We start from the raw sequence: 19,463 nt of genomic DNA on the forward strand, positions 1-19,463 counted from the left end.
TACAAACAGATTGCCGAACGAGTTTAAATTCTTTCAACCAAGTGACTCTGCAGCTTGACTCAGAACTGACAGCAGTAGAAGGAAAGAAGGCTAAACTGAAAGGCAGCCGAACAATTTTCTCTACCGAGGGAGAACCAGATTGAATGCGTAAGATCCGAATGCTAACGATTTAAATAGCCGAATCAGATAGTTTTTGGCTCACTGATTTAAATCAGTTGAATTGGCCACAGCAGTTTTAAGTTATTTGCGTGACGCTTATGTTTATGTGTTACAGTATAACAGTTTTCTCGATATTAATAGCGATTTAAATGTGTCAATGTATGTTTAAAGCTAGAAAATAAAAAGTGATTCTTTCTGCAAAATTCTCATTCAGCTCACTCAGCAGAATGCAATCGTAAAAGGCTCAGCATGGAAAAAATAATAAGAGAGGAATCATCCACACTACTACACTCAGAATCATTCATGTTACGCTCAGCTGTCTGTTTTGCTCAATTCTGCATTCATCGAAGAAAATAGAAGCAATGCGAATACGAACGAAATCAGTGCGGCTCGCACAAGCTGCTGTTCGTTTCTGATGTTGTATGCGTGTGAGTGAGTTGAGAATGCAAAATGGAACGATTTTTCCCATGCTTGACCTACACAGCAAAAAAATAATTTTGATATCACGTCAAAGTGGATACACTACAATCATGTCGAAAATATGGTGTAATATTACTTGCTAAAAAGGACCAAATTATCATTAATACAATGCATGAACTGACATTAAGCTGCTTTTACTGCATTTGTTTATTTATGTGGTCATAAAAATTACATGAAATTTTCGACATGATTGTAGTGCATCCACTTTGATGTGATATCAAAATTATTTTTTTGCTGTGTACATGCATATGCTGCTTCCCCAGCACAGTCGTCAGAGAGTAGTAAGTAGACGAAACAAGTCGAAGTGGCATTCGCCTCCGATCCTCGGGTGCGTGCGAATCGGGAGGATGGAATTGCGTAATATTTTGCACACTCATCGCCATATTCAAAACCAAACGCAAATTCTTCAAGATAACCACCATCCGTTGTCTGGCTCGTGGTGGCGGTGTCTGACGTATCTCCGGTTTGATTTACGAGGCGTGCTGAAGGTGTTCCTGAAAAATGAGATCCGCGATGTTTTTTTTTCCTTTGGTTTGTTTTTTCCGTCGATCTTGTTTTCCGTGCTGAGCACCAATGCTACCGACGTGCCAGGAAGGCAGCTCCCACACCTGGACCCTACCTATCGACCCATCAACTCATGAACCGGGGACCAACGGCTTTACTTCCCATCCGAAGGAAGGCGTGATCAGAGATGTTATGCCTCAGAACATCCCGGCGGCGCCGACTGGGATTGAACCCAGGCCTGCTGGGGTGAGAGGTAATCACGCTTACCACTACACCACCGGCGCCGTTATCCGTGATGCTGTCACCTACACTAAACACGCCAAGCGTAAGCGGCCATGGATGTCATCTTCATTTTTGAAGTGACAGAGTCGCACTCTGTTTGGTTTCGGAGGTTAAATCATCACCAACATTGGAAACAAAACGGCTCTTTTCAGGGCCACCAAGATTATTACAGTAAAGAGTAGGAATAGAATTCATCTGCCTGTTTGTCCATATTTCGAACCACCGACCACACAAAATTCTCATGTAATCAAACTGGAAGCAGGGATACAAATTATTTTGATCAACCTTGATCAACTTTGAATCACCACGGCCGGATATTTTCGATGGAAGAAGCAACAATCTAGCATCTAATTCGACGAAGACGGCAGGAAACATTTCTGGATCAACAATAGAATAGGGCCCATCAGCATTTGTAAACAAACCGTTCCAAAGCCTCACAAATCACATCTTGTAGGTAGAAGTTTCCCCTATCCGATGATGATGTTGGTTTGTGTGGGTGGCCTTCGCTTTGTGAGTAAAGGGCTTTGGAACGGTTTGTTTACAAATGCTGATGGGCTCTTTTTTATTGTTGATCCAGATTAGTGAAGCCGAGTTATTTACGAAAGAGAGTGTCGATGAAGAGAATCGATCAATGTAAATAGGACCTATTGCAAAGTGACGCGAGATTTGTTTTCCGTACTGAGCTCCAATGCTACCGACGCCAGGGAGGCAGCTCCCAGAGATGTTATGCCTTAGAACATGCCGGTGGCGCCGACTGAGATTGGACCCAGGCCTGCTGAGGTGAGAGGTAATCACGCTAACCACCGGCGCCGATATCTATCACGGCGCATGAGAACGACCCAAATTTGAGTTTAGTTATCTCAGAAATAAGAAATAAAGTGCAGGAACTCAGCGATGAGTAAATTTGCCTCATGTTTTCCCAGGTTTTTTCCAGGATTTTCCAGGGAAAAATCACGAATTTTAGAAAAGTAAAGATTGGATTCACTCAGTCTATTGTTACTACTCCGAGACTGAATAAAATTTTCGTCAATTACCTCATTTTCTGGTAGATTTTTAAGGTTTTCCACAGGAAATCATGAGACAAATTTACTCATCGTTGAGTTCCTACACTTTTGGCGATTATGAGTGAACTAAACTCAAATTTGGGTCGTTCTCATTCGCCGTGTACGCAAAAAGAAAATAGCCAGTGTTGCTACTTGATAGCAAACTACTCATAATGGGAGGAGTCTTTGTAGCTTTTATACCACTTGGTTGCTCATCATTCTACTTTAACCTAAAAAGATATAAAGCAGCGCTGCTGTCCTGGTATCAGCTCATTTTCGCTTCGGACGGCGTGGTCAGCAATAGCAGCAGTAGGAAGGTGGTTAGTCCACTTTTCTATAACCAACATGCAACAATTGACTGGTCGTGGCAAAGGAGGTGCCAATCGTCATCGCAAATTCTTCGAGATAACCACCATCCGTCGTCTGGCTCGCCGTGGCAGTGTCTGACGTATCTCCGGTCTGATCTACGAGGTGTGCTGAAGGTGTTCGTGGAAAATGAGGTCCGTGATGCTGTCACCTACACCAAACACGCCAAGCGTAAGTGGCCATAGATGTCCTCTTCAATAAAACGGCGCTTTTCAGGGCCATCAAGCTTACATCAGTAAAGAGTTGGAATAGAATTTATCTGTGCTTGTTTGTCCATATTCAGAACCACAAGCCCCCAACGAACACACATACTTGGAAGCAGGGGTGCAAGTGATTTTGATTGATTCTCGTAATCAACTTTCTTTTTGAAAAAGATTACTACACATTTGGTACGCCTACAATTCAAAAACGGAAAGAGTTGAGTTAGATATTTGATAAATTAAAAGAATTTAATGCTCTTCACATTTATTTCGTCCACTAGCGGTCCTACGTCAAGCTTCCGTTCGTGCCCCTAGCCACAGACCCTTTAATTTTTATATGGTAAGGATCTAGAGGTATTTTATATATGCGAAGAATTTTACATGTATACTAGCGCCACTAAGTGAAAAAAAAACTCTGAACTACTGTCCACCAACGAAAAGGCCTTGACCTTCTGAACAACTTTGTCGACGACAGTAACTTTCTATCAGGTCATGATCTCGAGATATATCACATGCGATAATTTCACATGTATTCCAGCGCTACGTAGTGAGAAAATTCTGAACTAGTCTCCACCAGCGAAAATATTATGATCTGTAGAACAAGTTTGCCCAAGACAGTAACTTTTTATCTGGTCAGGATCTCGATATATTCCATGTGGTAACTAATTAAGTCAAATCCCACGTAGTACGGACACCGTTTACGCGGTTTCCATTCACATTGTCTCTATTATCCGCATTTTTGGGTGTTAACTGCGATAAAAGTTTAGCTTGTTTAGTTAAAAACAAGTTTTCTTATGAATACCCGTTGGTTTCACATCGATTGGTAGCTCGGCTGCAAAATCGTAATGGAAAACTCACACTGTTGTACAAAGTACAACGCGCGAGTACTCGTGTTAAAAAGTTCACGCGAGTAACGGATGGTTAAGTGTTCTTATTCCATTACCTTCGGAGAAATTATTTTTTAAGGCTCAAAACAATCCGGTTGAGACTGGCACGTGTCTCAATTTCCCGGGAATTGATGTCTGTTTTTGTATTGTCTGATTTGTCGGTCTTTCCATTTATCCATTAATCGCATTATCTTGTTCGGTCATCGCTCTCAATCCGCCTTGATTGTTTCAGTTTATTCGATTGTTGAGCAATTTCCAATGGCTTTTCCTGTGTTGGTTTTTATCGTCTATCTTTTCTCATTTTATTGCAGGTCCAGCTTCCGGTAACAACGATTCCAAAGTACAAGAAATTGGCGTTGAAAAAGGGACAATCCATACCAAGCGACACAGCGGGGAAGATCCGATCAAGTCGGGGTGAGTTTATGTTGTTATGTTTCCATTTAAAGTAGGGCAGGAATTGTCTAAATATTGAATTTTATTATAAATCTGACAAAGATGCATTACCTACGAAACGAGATAAATCATGATCCCCTTCGTGTGGATGTATTTTAATTAGACAAAATTCCAGAAAACTGTCCTTTTTTCTGTATTGTTAACACAGCTTATCTACATTGCGTTGCTTTGATGTAATTTTATGCTGGTTTGACTTTTTTTTATTCTCGTGATATAAACGGAACGTTTTGCAAACCATTTTCTGGGATAATCTCTTTTGACTGCAACTAAAACAAACTAAAATTCCTACCATTTTTAATTCAATTCCTGCAAAATTTTGTTTTATGACGAAGTTCATTACACGGTATAAAAAAGTCAATCCCTATGTACACAATTATATTCAGCTTCGCTTTGGGCTACACTCAGATCAGTTATTGAATACACAGCAGTTTCATTATAGTGTTCAAACAATATTTCACGGTGTACTTCAGCAGCATCATATTCTCTACATAAATATGCCAATTCTTCGGCAGTTAATGTTTGAAACATGAAAATAGAGCAAATTAATTTCATCTTCCAAATCCCGATAAAAGCGTGCGTCTGGGGATTCGGGATTGAAAAATGCGGGTTCTCTTTCCTTGGGCAAATATACTTCCCATATAATCTGTTTGTTTCCCCAGAATCAGGATTGTTCTCATTTCCGGTCTTCGTTGGCTTGCCGGTTCATAGAAGAGGAATGTTAATATTCGCATACCAAGCTGTTGTTTGTCTTTATTGATCTGAGCGGTGTTTTTTTTAGCGGGTATGAGATGAGGTGGGTAGTTGCTCGTAAGAGTATATTAACAATTGTACACTTCTATCCGAATCCAGGGGAGCCACATTTTCGCTTAAATCGAATGTCATTGCAAATATTCTAATAATTAAAGCCCCCTTCCCATTTTTGTCGCGTTTTTTCCTATACATGTTTTTTTTTCAGACGGTGGCGGTCGGTGAGTGGTAATCGTGACTGCTTTCGCACTCCAGTGTGGCTGGGTTCAATCCCAGCCGAGGTCGTTGGGATTTTCCGGAAGCGAGAAAATCTCAATTCTCGTGGAAGGAAATTAAAGCCGGTTGTTCCGGCCCATGTGTTGATGGGTTTGATAGGTTCCAAGAGTGGAAGTCGCCTGCATGGCACTCAATTGCCATCAGTTATAAATCACCAATTAACGCTCGTATGCAAGGAAGAAAGTGGTCGTCTGTTATTGAAGCACTCTGAAACTAAAGCTGATCACGCGAAAACCTTTTTTTCCCTCTGTTCGGGACATAAAACCACTGCGACCATTCGGATCTATTGTAGTACGATCCCGTGTCCTTAGTTTAGTGCATGTTGTATTACTCCATCACTGTTGAGAAATGATGAAGTTTTCGGTTTTGATACAGTTGTCATCCTTGCTTTCATTGCAAGGAATCGATTCCAATTTGAAAGGTCCCGCTATTTATAACTTTTGAAGAGTGAGAGCACCCTACAAAGGCGCGCCCCTTAGTCAGTCAAAATTGGATTCCTTACCTACAAAATTAAGCAATGACACCGATAATGACCATGCATCAGAACCCTAGTCTTTACCAATTCAAACTACAGAACAACGAATAGAAGATTAGGAATTACGTAGATGAAGACTAACTAACTCATTTTTCCTTGTTCCATGATCATCCTCGGAGGACAAGGCATAACAAGTAACAAGGACTAAGATGTGTTCCTTTGATTACTGAAAAATCCCGTTCCCCTAGTTTGAAGTAGTCAGGACTAGATATCGGTGGTAGATCTTACATCCCGTAACGTACCACGAAAAGGTGATCTACTCACGTTGCGGAGCAAGCCTTTTTTGACGTAGGATTACGTCTTTCGGCAACATATTGGGGGTGCAATTTCAAAAACCAAAATCGGCCTTGTCGCGAGAAGTGGTCAGGTTTTGACCACTTATAACTCTGTCAATAACGGATGGATTTTAATTCTAAACAAGCCAATCGATTGGAAAATTTTCTAGGAATCTGCTAAAATGAACCCTTTGTCAATTTCTAATAGGTCACTATTGAAAAATACACAAATGTCCAACTGATGTAATGGTGACCAAAATTAACACCGATTGCCTGCAAAAGGCGCTTTCCGCAATTCATATTTCAACATCGAATTCCATCCGGTCTCCCGGATCTCCGGTCTTATTCAATCACCGTGTGTGGTGGCGTCCGATCGGTCCTCAGCAGCAGCAGCAGCAGTGCTTTCGGCACGTGGTGTTGAACATTGTACACACAGAAAGGCTGCTCGCAAGCAGCGAGCTGCAGCCCACATGAGCGTCCATTCACCGAAGAAGGAGGAAAAGCCTCACCGCTACTGTTCGAGATTCATCTTCGTGAGTTAATTTTCATTGAACTTTCGCTCGCCTTGCTGCCAGCCACATCACCCCAAAGCTCTTTGATAATGTATTGAAGTCGTACATAATCATTCTTGCATTGACCGAATACTATATGACCTTGTCAATTAACCAGAAAAACTTCGAATTAAGGTAAGGTTTTTTTTCCAGGACGCTAAAAAAGGAATATTATATGATATGATTAATCGCGAATATTTCGCGATTAAAAAGTTTTAGCAAACAAATTCCTCCTATTATTTTTCACTTGTTTTATTATCTACTAGTTGAGTGTGCCCGGCCTTGCTCGCGATTCAATATTAGCTTGAGTTTATGCGCCGATTAAAAAAAGGATACTATATTCAGGGCTGTTACAACAGGCGCGGATTTCGCGAATTTCGTGAATTTCGCGATTTTCGCGGATTTGTCGCGAACTTGAACTTTCAGTCACGAAAATCGCGGAAACATTAAATGATGTCGCGAAAATCGCGAAGGGACTGATGTGCTATCCTTTCCGTCCCGGATTATTTTGCTGTCATCAATTTTGTTGTTCATTTGGCTCTCCATTTTTTACCGGTTCAAACCAAACACCCTGTAAATAATCGAAAAATTATCTCAATTCCATAAGTCACACCGGATTTACACGGAAATTCCCTGAGGTCTGTCCAATGTGAGACATTTTCCTTTTTTCCAATATGAACATAGCATTTTTCGTTGTCAAATCATAAACGAATCGTATATAAGCGAGTAATTGCCATGTATACCGGATATTCTAGTATCTCCAAATCGTCCTGGAGTTCAGTTGATTTGTTCTACTATATCAACCAAGACTGCAATAATGTCTGTAGTATCAAAATATGTCCAAACAGATTCAAAGTGTCTATGTGGATTGTACCCGACCTATACGACCTATGTATACAAGATGTTATAGGTTCTGAACTCATTCTGTAGATCAGGTTATTTTTCTACTAGATCACCCAAGACTAATTCAATATATGTAGTATCGAAATATGCCCAAACAAATTTGCAGTGTATATGTGGATCATGCCAAATGTTCTAGGATTTCCAAATCGATATTCGATACTACAGTTATTGTCCTAGTCTTCGTTGATCTAGTAAAACAAATCATTTGAATTGCAGGACGATTTGGAGAACCTAGATCATCTGGTATACGTGGAAATAATTAAAGATTATCCATATAGACACTATGAATCTGTTTGTACATATTTTGATGCTACAAACTTCATCCCAGTCATGGTTGATCTAATTGAATAATTCATCTGAACTCCAGAACGATTTCTTCTTCTTTTTATTCGCATTTCAAGCTTATTGATTAGTACATATTAGCTTTTTGCATGCTCTCAACTTAGTGTTCTAAATGCACTCTCAAAGTTATTAATTGAGAGCTTTCGATGCCAATACCAATGCATGAATGTGTATATTCTGTGGCAAACACAATTATACTCTATTCCCAGGGAAGTCGAGAAACTTTCCATCCCGAAAGATTCTCTCGACCGGACCGGGAATCGAACCCGCCGCCTCCGGCTTAGTAATACCGTGCCTTTACTGACTAGGCTATGAGGCCCAGAACGATTTGGAGTTCTTAAAACATCTGGTATACATGACAATAGTTCATGCATGATCCACATAGACACTGTGCATCTGTCTGGACATATTTCGGTACTAAAGACATTGTCCCAATGTCGGTTGATCTAGTAGATCAAATTACCTGAACTCCAGGACGATTTGAAGAACCTTGAACATCTGGTTTACTCGGAAATAGATCAACATAGACACTTTTAATCTGATTGGACATATTTCGATACTACAGACATTATTGCAGTCTTGGTTGATCTAGTACAACAAATCAACTGATGTCCTGGACGATTCGGAAAACCTATAATTTCCGGTATACACAGTAATGAGTCGTGCATGATCCACAAAATCACATTTATACGATTCGGTTATGATTTGACAACGAAAAGTGCTAGGTTCATATTAGAAATAAAAAAAATATCATGAACATGTCTCACCATTGGGCCAAATTAACTACAACATTTAGGACAGCAAAATTCGTCTCTGGTTAATTTTCAAGAAAGTTTGCATATCAAATGAAAATGCATTAATTATTTTTAAAAATGTTTCATCAAATCTAGGCCGGTATTATTCAATAGAATCTCATAATGTAAGGCTGTTTTATTATGTTCACTATTACTCAGAATTTATACCATACATACATAACTAAAGATGATACAATGTTATTCAAACGATACTCCTTTAGCTCAGTCGGTAAAGGCGCAGCTACAAAGCAAGTCCATGCTGGAGGCGACTGAGTTCTATTCCCATCCGGTCTATTAATTTTTCGGGTTGGAAAATTTCTCTTCTTCCTTGGACATAGGATGGTACAGGCATAGAAAGCTCTCAATTAAAATGTGAAAGTACCTCAAAGAACACTAAGGCAAAAATCTAATATACTATAAGCAATAAGCTTGAAATGCCATGTAGTAGTATCCAATTGCTATTTTTAGGCAATGAAAACAGTTTTTTTTTTGTCGCGGATTAGAATTTGAAGTCGCGGATTTCTTTTGAGAAATCGCGGATTTCGCGGATTAAATTTAGAAAATCTTGTAGCAGCCCTGTGTTTTGTAAGTAGCCCCCCTTCTTATCTACGGGACTACCCTCTATTACCATCTCCTTATACCTCCACATGCCAAATTTGGTTCCATTTGCTTGATTAGTTCTTGAGTTATGCAGAAATTTCTATTTTATTTGTATGGGAGCCCCCTTACAGAAAGGGGAGGGGTCTCAAACCATCATAAGAACTTTTCTCGGCCCCAATATTGATACTGAGCACTTTATTCGAATATTGATACTGAGCACTTTATTCTACGTCAAATCTACGGTCGTGTCTTGGATTTAACCTTTTAAAGACTGGAACGCGCAGAAATTGGTTGACAAAAAATCGTTTCTGTCAATCAAAATTCATATCACCAAAATCTTATTTTTCTTTTGGTAGTTCAATTCATATATTTAAAAGAAATTCCATTAAATTGTGCACAGTGGTCTCATCGACCTTATTCGCCGCCGAACGCCAGTTAGATTTAAAGTGCTGCTCGTTTCCCATGTATTTATTAATTTTTTTGAGATTCTGTTTGACCAAGGCCCAATACCGTTCGATAGGGCGGAGTTCTGGGCTGTTGAGAGAGTTGTGGTCTTTGGGTACACCAACCACGTTGTTCGCATCGTACCACTCAATTGCCTTTTCCCATAGTGGTAGGTCGGTCGCCAAGTCCGGCAAGAAAAGCAGAAGTCTATTATGTTGCTTTAGGAATGGTAGCAGCCGCTTTTCCAGGCACTCCTGGACGTAAATTTCTTTATTGATGATTCCCGTAGTAATGAAAATGCCGCTTTTTAGACCACACGTGCATATGGCCTGCCGGACGAGATTTTTTTTTTCGGAAACTTCGATAGTTTGATGGTTTTGAAAATTTCAGCCACTTTCCCTTTTCCTGATGCGGTATACAACTACTGTCCCGGAAGCTGCTTGAAATTCGCCTTCATATAAGTTTCGTCGTCCATGACGACACAGTCGAACTTTGTGAGCATATTCGTATACAGCTTTCGGGATCGCTGCTTTGCCGACGTGTTTTGTTTGTAATCTCGGTTCGCCACCTTCACCTTCTTAAACGTCGACAACCCGGCTGTTTTCTTGGCCCGCTGCACTGTAGTATGGGAGAGGCGTCCCGGATGAAGAGGTTAGGATTCCACTTATATTATTATTCACCGTCACCTTCTTCGTCGTCGCTGCCACGTCCGGATTACGATTGCCGCCGCTTCCAGGCTTCCTGGCGGTCGACAGACGCTCCTGAACACTTTTAAAACGTTTGTCACGGTCGATTTGGCCACATCCAGCAATTTTGCCAACTTGGCGTGTGAGAACGTCGGATTCTCTTGCTGCGCGAGCAAAATTTTGACACGCTGCTCCTCTTGCTTGGACGTCATTTTGAAAACTGGAGAGCAAACGGTGAAAACTCATCATAGCAACCATTGTATATACACTCAACTTCCAAATGCAGCATTTCAGGTTTTTTTTTTATGCATTTTTAACAGAAATACACCAATTTGAAGTTGACCAATTTTTGCGCGTTCCAGACTTTACTTTTTGTTATAGTTTCAGAATTTTATGAAATTTTGCCACGAGTAGAGTTTATACATGAACGAAAAAAAGATCCAATAAAATTGTATTGTACAGTTTTCCCGGACATCACATACTTTGAAGATTCATAAATCATCGTAGAAAATGATCAAAAACTCAAAAAAAAAAAAAGAAAAAAAAAAAACATTTTATGAGTTATGATAAATTCCACAAAAATATTTTCTCATTTGATTTTTATTTGTATCTTACACTTGAGAAAATATCGCGTTTCGTATAATCGACCAATGTTTTATTTTACAATTTTCCTCCACAGCGAAAATGTTTATTGAAAACATTTTTCTGGTTATATATTTTTTTAGGAATTGCTGAGACCACTGTACCAACAATCAATACGAAACCAACGATTTTAAATTGGCTCACTACTTGACTAGCCTATTGGTCCCAAGCAAATCGATAAACGTACCCCATTCTTGAAGAAATTCTAGTACTACACAATGTTTGTTTTGATTCGCTATGAAAGTTTGACAGATAAAGTGGATTTTCCTATGTTTCGAGGGGTGAATCGATTAGCTGGGAACCGAAGAGAGTACCAGAGCTGAGCCAAAAAGTTGAGCACGTTTCTTTGAAACCTTCTGGTCTTAGAGTTACCTCTATGATTGTACTGTAAAATTTTCATACACAGAAAAAAATCTTAATTTTACTGGTGATGTAAAAATCCATGCCTTGAAACATTCATGTATATAAACTTCCTTTTCACGTAAACTAGCAGCTTGCAAAAAATGTTGCAAACAAAGGTGGACAGTTGCATACAATATATAGAATATTGCATGACATGTCTCATAAATTTACACGATCTATAAGGTAAACTTGTAGGATATATGACGCTCCATTTATGTGCATCATAGTAACGTAAATCAAGAGCCACATGTGAAAAGGGCATACAAGCTTTTTGTAAACAAACCTTTTTAGGCCTTTTTTCTTCCAACCGAGGGTCGCCCACGCGAAGCAACAACATCATCGGGAAGGGGAAAGTTTCCCCTACCCGGTGATGTTGATGGTTTGCGTGAGTGTCATGTGGGTGGCGAGAAAAGGGCATAAGAAGGTGTGTTTACAAAAAGCTTGTATGCCCTTTTCACATGTTGTTCTTGAAATGTACACTATTTACACTACACTAGCTGTGTATAATGAGTTATGAATTTCGGGATGTTCGGGAAAATCTGAAAACTTCAACTTAAATTTTCCGTGATAATTGAACGCTACAAATTGTTTTTCTTTCATATAACTTTATACTCTACCCGTTGACAAACTTTCATAAAAATTCGGCGGCCCTTTGGCTCAAATCTGACCGATAATTTTAACAGTAGTTTCTAGAATCTCGTCTCATAATGGTAGGCTTAGGGACGGCTCTAACGTAGTGGTTAACGGACAAGTTACGAGTGACCCAAGAGAGTGATTGTCAGTGCGCAAAACAATGTGGTTCAATGAGTCTTTTTCATATGAATATGAAAAGTTATCCACCTTATCATTCACTGCCTCGTGAGAGTCTGAATGATTGGGAAGCAAACGAGTCACTGACAGAAAATTACTCAGTCAGTAGCTCAGTCAGCACGTTTATTCTTCCGTGATGGTACCCAATCCTTCTTTTGAATGAGCTTAAATTTTCTATGGAAAAATGCCTCAATTACATACTGTGTGAGCGAAGGCAAGCGGTGTGAGTCGCCCCTTCGTGAGCGACTGAATGCTTTTGTTGGCTCTTTCATTGCCTCGTCCTTTACCGTTTGGTACATACGGTCTGGATAAAGCAATGAATTGAATAGAGCAGTGCCTTCACAATCAGCCTAAGCAGTCATTTTTTTTTCGCTCTGGTGATTGCAGACAAATTTGCAAAGCTATTATTTTTGTTTTTTTTCTGGCTGAAAATTTTCAGAAACGTTCCTCATGACCATTTTGCATCTACAGATCACCATTGTAATTTGAGCTTTAATTTTGAAAAGGGCTTTTAGAAAAAAATGTTAAGCTTATCTTCAGAAATGTGTTACTCGAAAAATGTGTGTCCAATCGGTTTAGTACCTTTGTCAATGTTGTAGGAAACATCTGGAAATATTTGAAAAAAAAAATTGCACTCTTGTTTTAAAATTTAGAATATAAATTTGAAAAACTTTTTCTCAAAAACATATTTTTTTTTTAATATTTGCCACCTATTGCACTGTTGGTCAAGCTGGAGAAATTTTGGACAAAAAAGTTATGATTTTTGAAAAAAACTCAAGTTTTTGGAACTTGCATACAATTATGCTAAGTCGAGCCGTTTTCGAGATGTAGTGATTCTCGAGTTCCAACAATATTTTTTTTTTCGAAAGATCGGGAAATTCACAATAAAACATTTATTGGCAGCCCATCAATCTGATTATGGTCTTTTTAAATATTAAAATAAAACAATGCGACATTTTTTCATGTATTAACTATTAACTTGGTGCTAAAATGCTAACATACAACCTATTGCTAAGCAGTTCATGGTACCCATTGTCGTGGTTTTAATGACCTACATCCATATTTAAGCCAAGTCTGACACGGAATCAACATTAGAATATAATTAGCTGTGAATCTGTCAATGTGACCTGCTTAAGTTCAATAATTCATAAGACGAAATAGTACTTAAACTGAATACTTTTTACCATAAGTCCATAAATGTGTTTAATAAAAGTGCCGAAATTTAACGGAAAATAATGTTCAGAAATTGATTGAGCTGGGTTTGGCGAAAGAGAACCAACTTAGTCACTTTAAAATGTGAGATTTTTGTCGTATACAGCTTTCTTAACGTACCGAACCATCAAGTAGCGCTGAGTTATCGAACTGTAATGAACAATATATTGAACAATTGTACCATCAATATAATCGGGAGAAACAATTGACTCTAATGTTGGCGAATATTCGCAAAGCGTTAATATAGAACTTTTCAACTATTCTTTATCTAGTACTAGCTGAATGTGCCCAGCCTTAGTCAGGATTCAAAATTAGCTTGAGTTTAAGCGGAAATTAAAAAAAAGCAAGCTATATTGTACGTAGCCCCCCCTCTTATCTAAGGGGCTACTCCCTATGACCTTCACATGCCAAATTTGGTTCCATGTGCTTGATTAGTTCTCCATTTATGCAGAAACTTCTTTTTCATTTGTATGGGAGCCCCCCTTACAGAGGGGGAAGGGTTTTGAACCATCATAAGAACCTTGCCCTGCCCCAAAAAACCCTGCAAACAAATTTTCACGCCGATCGTTTCAGTAGTTTCCGAATCTATAAGGGTCAGACAGATAGACAGAAATTCATTTATTTATATAGGGGAAATGGATGTAATGTCGGCCTAAATGCCCCTAATTTGGGCCCATACATAAATTCAGCAATCGAATAAATTTTCAATAGCGACCAGAAATATCCATTAGTACCGTCCCAATGACGCTTCATCTAGATAAAATTGATAAATAGCAGCTTTTTAGCGATGGGTCCAATCTTAGATCCATAGAACAACATTAGAGCCATTTCCCCTATATGGATTTTGGCATTACCAATTGATCTGAAGAAAATGAGTTCTGTAAATTACGCTGTGGAGAAATATCATGAAATTATTCAAAGCATTAGAAAGCACTTAGCGCTTTGCAGAAGCTACTTATATTATAACAAAACTGACGATTTTAATGAAATTGTTGAAGTTTTAATAAATAAAATAACTGGAAAAAAGTAAAACTGTGCAGTGATGCCAAAACCGTGGGCTCCTGGTAATTGCCTTTTTAGTTTGAACCTCGCTAATCTGCACGCCGTGCAACCTAAACATTGCTCAAACGTCATCTAGCACATGGAATAGAGTAAAGCGAAACGGAACGCAGAATCAAGACAAACCAGTAAATAAACAAGAAACTCGCTTTTCTGATGATCCCCTCCCCATGGACATGGAGGTTGACGGTACTGAAGCAAAGGGTTATGTTTAATTTCTTTATATTTGCAACGATGATGATTTCCTATAGTGACACATATCACCTTCTTAATGCTTCAGTATACCTCAAACGATTAATTCTTGGTTGTTAATAGAACTTCCTTGATGCAATCGGCTGCATTATGCAGACTGAGCAATTCTGATTATAGTATCAGATTTGTTCTGTATACAGAGGAACTGGGAGGGCTTATTAAAAACTTCTCACCAATAAAGTAATGATCTTCTTGTAAATTTTGCATATAATTTTATTAATATTTTATTTTATTTAAGCATATTATTTTTGTTACAGTTAATTTGCATTAGCATATGATACAAGAGATTTAATATTACTTGCTCGTTTTCGCGTAAAATAATCAATATTTATCTTACTTGTAATTACCTTTGAAACTTTTTTTTTCAAGTTTTTTTTTGTGATCTGAAAATTTACCCAGTTTGGTTAGAAGTTTCGAAGCTAACGCATGTCCACAGGCCTAATAGAAAGATAGGCAGAACAAGTGTATCATTAAGAATGGTTGCATGCAGGGTTGCTTCCACTCAATTGCTATAGATGAGTGATTTTCGGAGTTTTGAATTCGTTAGATGTTGTAATGGAGATTTGTGCTGTTGGATGCGGGTGGAGATTGGAGGGCGGGTGTTTGACGCATAGAGCCTGTCAATTTCGCTTTCAGAGTGTCGCAGTCAGCGGTTTTATGATTCGTGAGCGCTCGCGATTCGTAGAATCGTTGATTGTGACTGCAAGTGGATTTGACGGGTTTTGTGTGTCGGACGCTTGCTTTTTGGCCTCTTCTTGTGTCTAATATGTGCAGAGTATCATTATAACGTCTAATGGTTTTGAGATTCCTGGTGGCGTGAAATATATTTGTGAGAATATCTTTTTGAGATTTTAGCAGTCACGTTTTGTTTGTAGTTTATATTTTATTTATTTCATGTAATTATCGTAAATAATAGTTATTCAAAGCGCTGTGGATTATAAGATGCTCGATGACCCTCGAGGGATCGATTTTGCTTACTGAGCAGAAAATCATGGATTTAACCCCAAGCTCTTCCACAGCACAATAAATCGCCACCATCATTTGTATATTTGATATTGAACATTAACCTCGGAAACTATTTGCATATCAAGCGAAAACGTAGTCCTGTATTGTCGCGAAGCGTTATGGTTCTGAGATGCTCGATGACCCTGGAGGGATCGTTTTTGTTTACTGAGCAGAAAATCATGGGTTTAATCCCAAGCTCTCCATCATGACTCTTAAAATTCATTATCACTAAACAAAATTAATATGTTCTTTCGATAGCCGGCTATCGAGAGATTAAATAAACAACAAATAAACAATACATACTTTTGGTTGCATCGCCAACTTGAGGTGAATCCTAACCGAATACCCTACCCAACCCTCCAACTCCGTAGCACTTATGAGGGTGTCGCTAAGTCGGTGGCCTCTCGTTAAGTAAGTACTACATCAACATTTCCTTCCCTATCTCTAGTTATGGTAAAGATGGGCGTGGCCGGGAATAGCGACAGTCATGCTTCTGTTACTCTTGTTTAGATTGGAACCAATGTTTACTCCTCAGCATTATTCCTGAAAGTAGTCTAACTGAGAATTTCAGAAGAGACGTGAGTGTCGCTAGTATCCAATCTACGAAGTATATCATAACAACGCTAACGCTAACGCTAACGCTAACGCTAACGCTAACGCTAACGCTAACGCTAACGCTAAGAAACTCGCTTTTCTGATGATCGTGGGGTTCCCTAATAAACAAATACCATAAACGAACTGTATCCCCGAGGGGTAAACTATCCCACAAATGGTTTGGATGATACCCCGAACACGTCGTTAAGCTCTCTTATATGGTTATGTTTATTAGGGTTGCTTGAAGTTATTAAAACTGTACCCCTTTAATATACACAAAGTGTTTTTCATGCAATGCAATGCTATGGACATTTGGAAATAGGTATTATTGTAGCGTTATCCTATACTATTCAATTGTTGGTCCCATTTGCCCCGGTGTACTTAATTTTTCAATGCCCTTCTGTTAAAAGAAATATTAAATCTATACACATGGGGTAACTGACGGTTTCGGCAATACCTTTACGTATTATCGGCAGGGGGTAAATTGAGTCCTTTTGCACTCATTTTTTGCATGAGGAAACATCATGTTTCAGAGGAGCATCGATTACCAAAATTTAGCGCTGAAGGATTATGTCGTTTACCCTATATATATTTTTCGCAATTACCTAAATTTGATGAAAAAGTTTGTCGATTCGCGGTCTGTACATTAAAAATCATGCCATTGATAGTTTTGCCATCCTTTTTTTAAATCTTCATCGTGAATGAATGAAACATTGCTATGAAAAGCATCTATAATCGGCTTTTCATTATTTTCTTTCATCACTGGCTGCTTGCTTTTCCAGCGTATCTGATGCCCATCACAACAAAAAATTAATTTTGATATCACATCAAAGTGGATGCACTTCAATCGTGTCGAAAATATGGTGTAATATTACTAGCCAAAAAGGATTAAATTATCATTAATACATTGCATGAACTGACATTACGCTGTTTTTATTGCATTTGTTTATTTTTGTGGACATAAAAATTACATAAGATTTTCCACTCTTGGATGTGATACAGGTACATATTATGTTGCCATACATGTTGTATACAGGTACATATTATGTTGCCAATACTAAATCTGGATACCGACTTCCAATAACTCTTCCGACCTGTGTGTTAATCATGGTTTTGGCAATTTAATTGTTATTGTTTGCACTTGTGACAGTAGGAAGTTAATTCATCAACGACGTACAGATAATTTTCAATAGAATGCACAATACCATTACTGTTACTACTGCCTTCTCGTACGAAAAGTCTTTATGAATCATGTTACCGATAGCTCGACACACAAAGTCAAGGCTTTGCAAAAAACATCAAGAGCATGTAAATGCAACCGCTCTTCACCATTCCCGCAATTTGAATGGTGGTGCTGGTGGTATTGTAGCACATTGCAAAATGCAATGGCTACCGGTCGTGCTCATATAGGCAAAGGCCACAGAAAAAACATGTAACAGTTCCGCTTTCGTGTTGAGCACTTTTTCGTTTATTGATTTCCCGCCTCTTCATGCATGTCAGCTCAGTTCAACTCAGTGGGAAAGTGGTGCAAAAGTGTCATTTGCTTGCATTTTTCCATATCCATTCTTCTTATAGGTAGGTACCGCCTTTCCTCCTTACTGAAAAAAAAACGTTTCCTAGAAACGATGCTGTCCGTATGCAGCCGAATGTCGATCGCTTTTTTTTTATTATCGTCGCACTTTCTTATCTAACCTTTGATTATTATTTGCATCTTTTGTTTGAGAAACCGTACAAGTCACATTTTTAACGATAAAGACTTTTTTCAGATCTGATTAATACAGCTCTCCTAGAAATACCAAAAAAGTTTAATAAGAGAAACCGATTTAAATAATGTCCCAAAATATTAATCTGTCGATCAACATGGCATTTACTTCGAATGGACTTATGCGGTTTCTCAGAAAAAAAAAAAAAAAAAAAAAAAAAAAAAAAAAAAAAAAAAAAAAAAAAAAAAAAAAAAACGATACGGTTATAGTAGGGATAGTCATTAGCGTAAAGATGTAGTTAGTGTACCACCATGTCAGAGTAAAGGGTGTATTCGTGGAAAAAGGCACCACACACATAAACAGCTGATTTTTTTTAACTATATCAGGCATAACATTTGATAACGGCACAAAAGCATTTGTAAACAAACTTTCTAAGGCCCTTTACACGTGAACCAAAGTACACCCACGCAAACCAATACCACTTTCGGAAAGGTGATAGTTGCCCCTATCTGATGACGTTATTGGTTTGCGTGGGTGTACTTTTAATCGCGTGTAAAGGGCCTTAGAAAGTTTGTTTACAAATGCTTTTGTGCCGTTATCAAATGTTATGCCTGATATAACAAATGACTTAACATTTTCAGTGAAGAATGTTTAGTTTTATTTTTTTCCTTGATTTGTTTTCCGTGCTTAGCGCCAATGCTACCGACGCCAGAGAGGCAGTTCCAACACCTGGACCCTACCTATCGACCCATCAATTCATGAACCGGGGACCAACGGCTGTACTTCCCTTCCGAAGGAAGGCGTGATTAGAGATGTTATGCCTCAGAACATCCCGGCGGCGCCGACTGGGATTGAACCCAGGCCTGCTGTGGTGAGAAATAATCATGCTTATCACTACACCACCGGCGCCGCTAAATGTTTAGTTCATAACGTACATATGTGATTTTTGTGAGGGTCTGAGTGGCCGTTTATCTCAAGTAATGGCTATGAGATCAACATGCTGTCTCATACATTTTGTACAGTCCTAAATTTTAAATCAGCGGTTATGCAAGGAAATTCTTTCGTCATTGTTGCTTTTAAATTTTGAAACTAAACCAATTTTTTGGCAAAATATTATAATTCAAAATATTGTGGATAAATGGAATAAATATGTTTTTTTCAGAATTTTGTTTCCAATATTTTTTGCGGCACTTGACAGCTGTTAAACATTTACAGTAGAGTGTTCCCATGATAAACAATGGGGCATATCGCCTCGCT

At 38.7% G+C, this 19,463-nt stretch overlaps 1 protein-coding gene across 4 annotated transcripts in view; it reads left to right on the plus strand.

Annotated features, from left to right (window-relative positions):
- The window catches only part of fry (Protein furry), a 227,533-nt gene that overhangs the window by 178,366 nt on the left and 29,704 nt on the right, over positions 1-19,463 (plus strand). For all 4 annotated transcript variants that reach the window (XM_065231242.1, XM_065231265.1, XM_065231249.1 and 1 more), the window contains one exon: positions 4,233-4,335. In XM_065231242.1, the coding sequence (XP_065087314.1) occupies positions 4,233-4,335 (103 nt within the window). The remainder of the gene's footprint in view (positions 1-4,232; positions 4,336-19,463) is intronic.

This window comes from Ochlerotatus camptorhynchus, unplaced genomic scaffold (genome assembly GCF_037179485.1).
Source record: "Ochlerotatus camptorhynchus isolate MF236.1 unplaced genomic scaffold, CSIRO-AGI_Acam_v1.1 ptg000033l, whole genome shotgun sequence".
Taxonomy (NCBI): Eukaryota; Metazoa; Arthropoda; class Insecta; order Diptera; family Culicidae; genus Ochlerotatus; species Ochlerotatus camptorhynchus.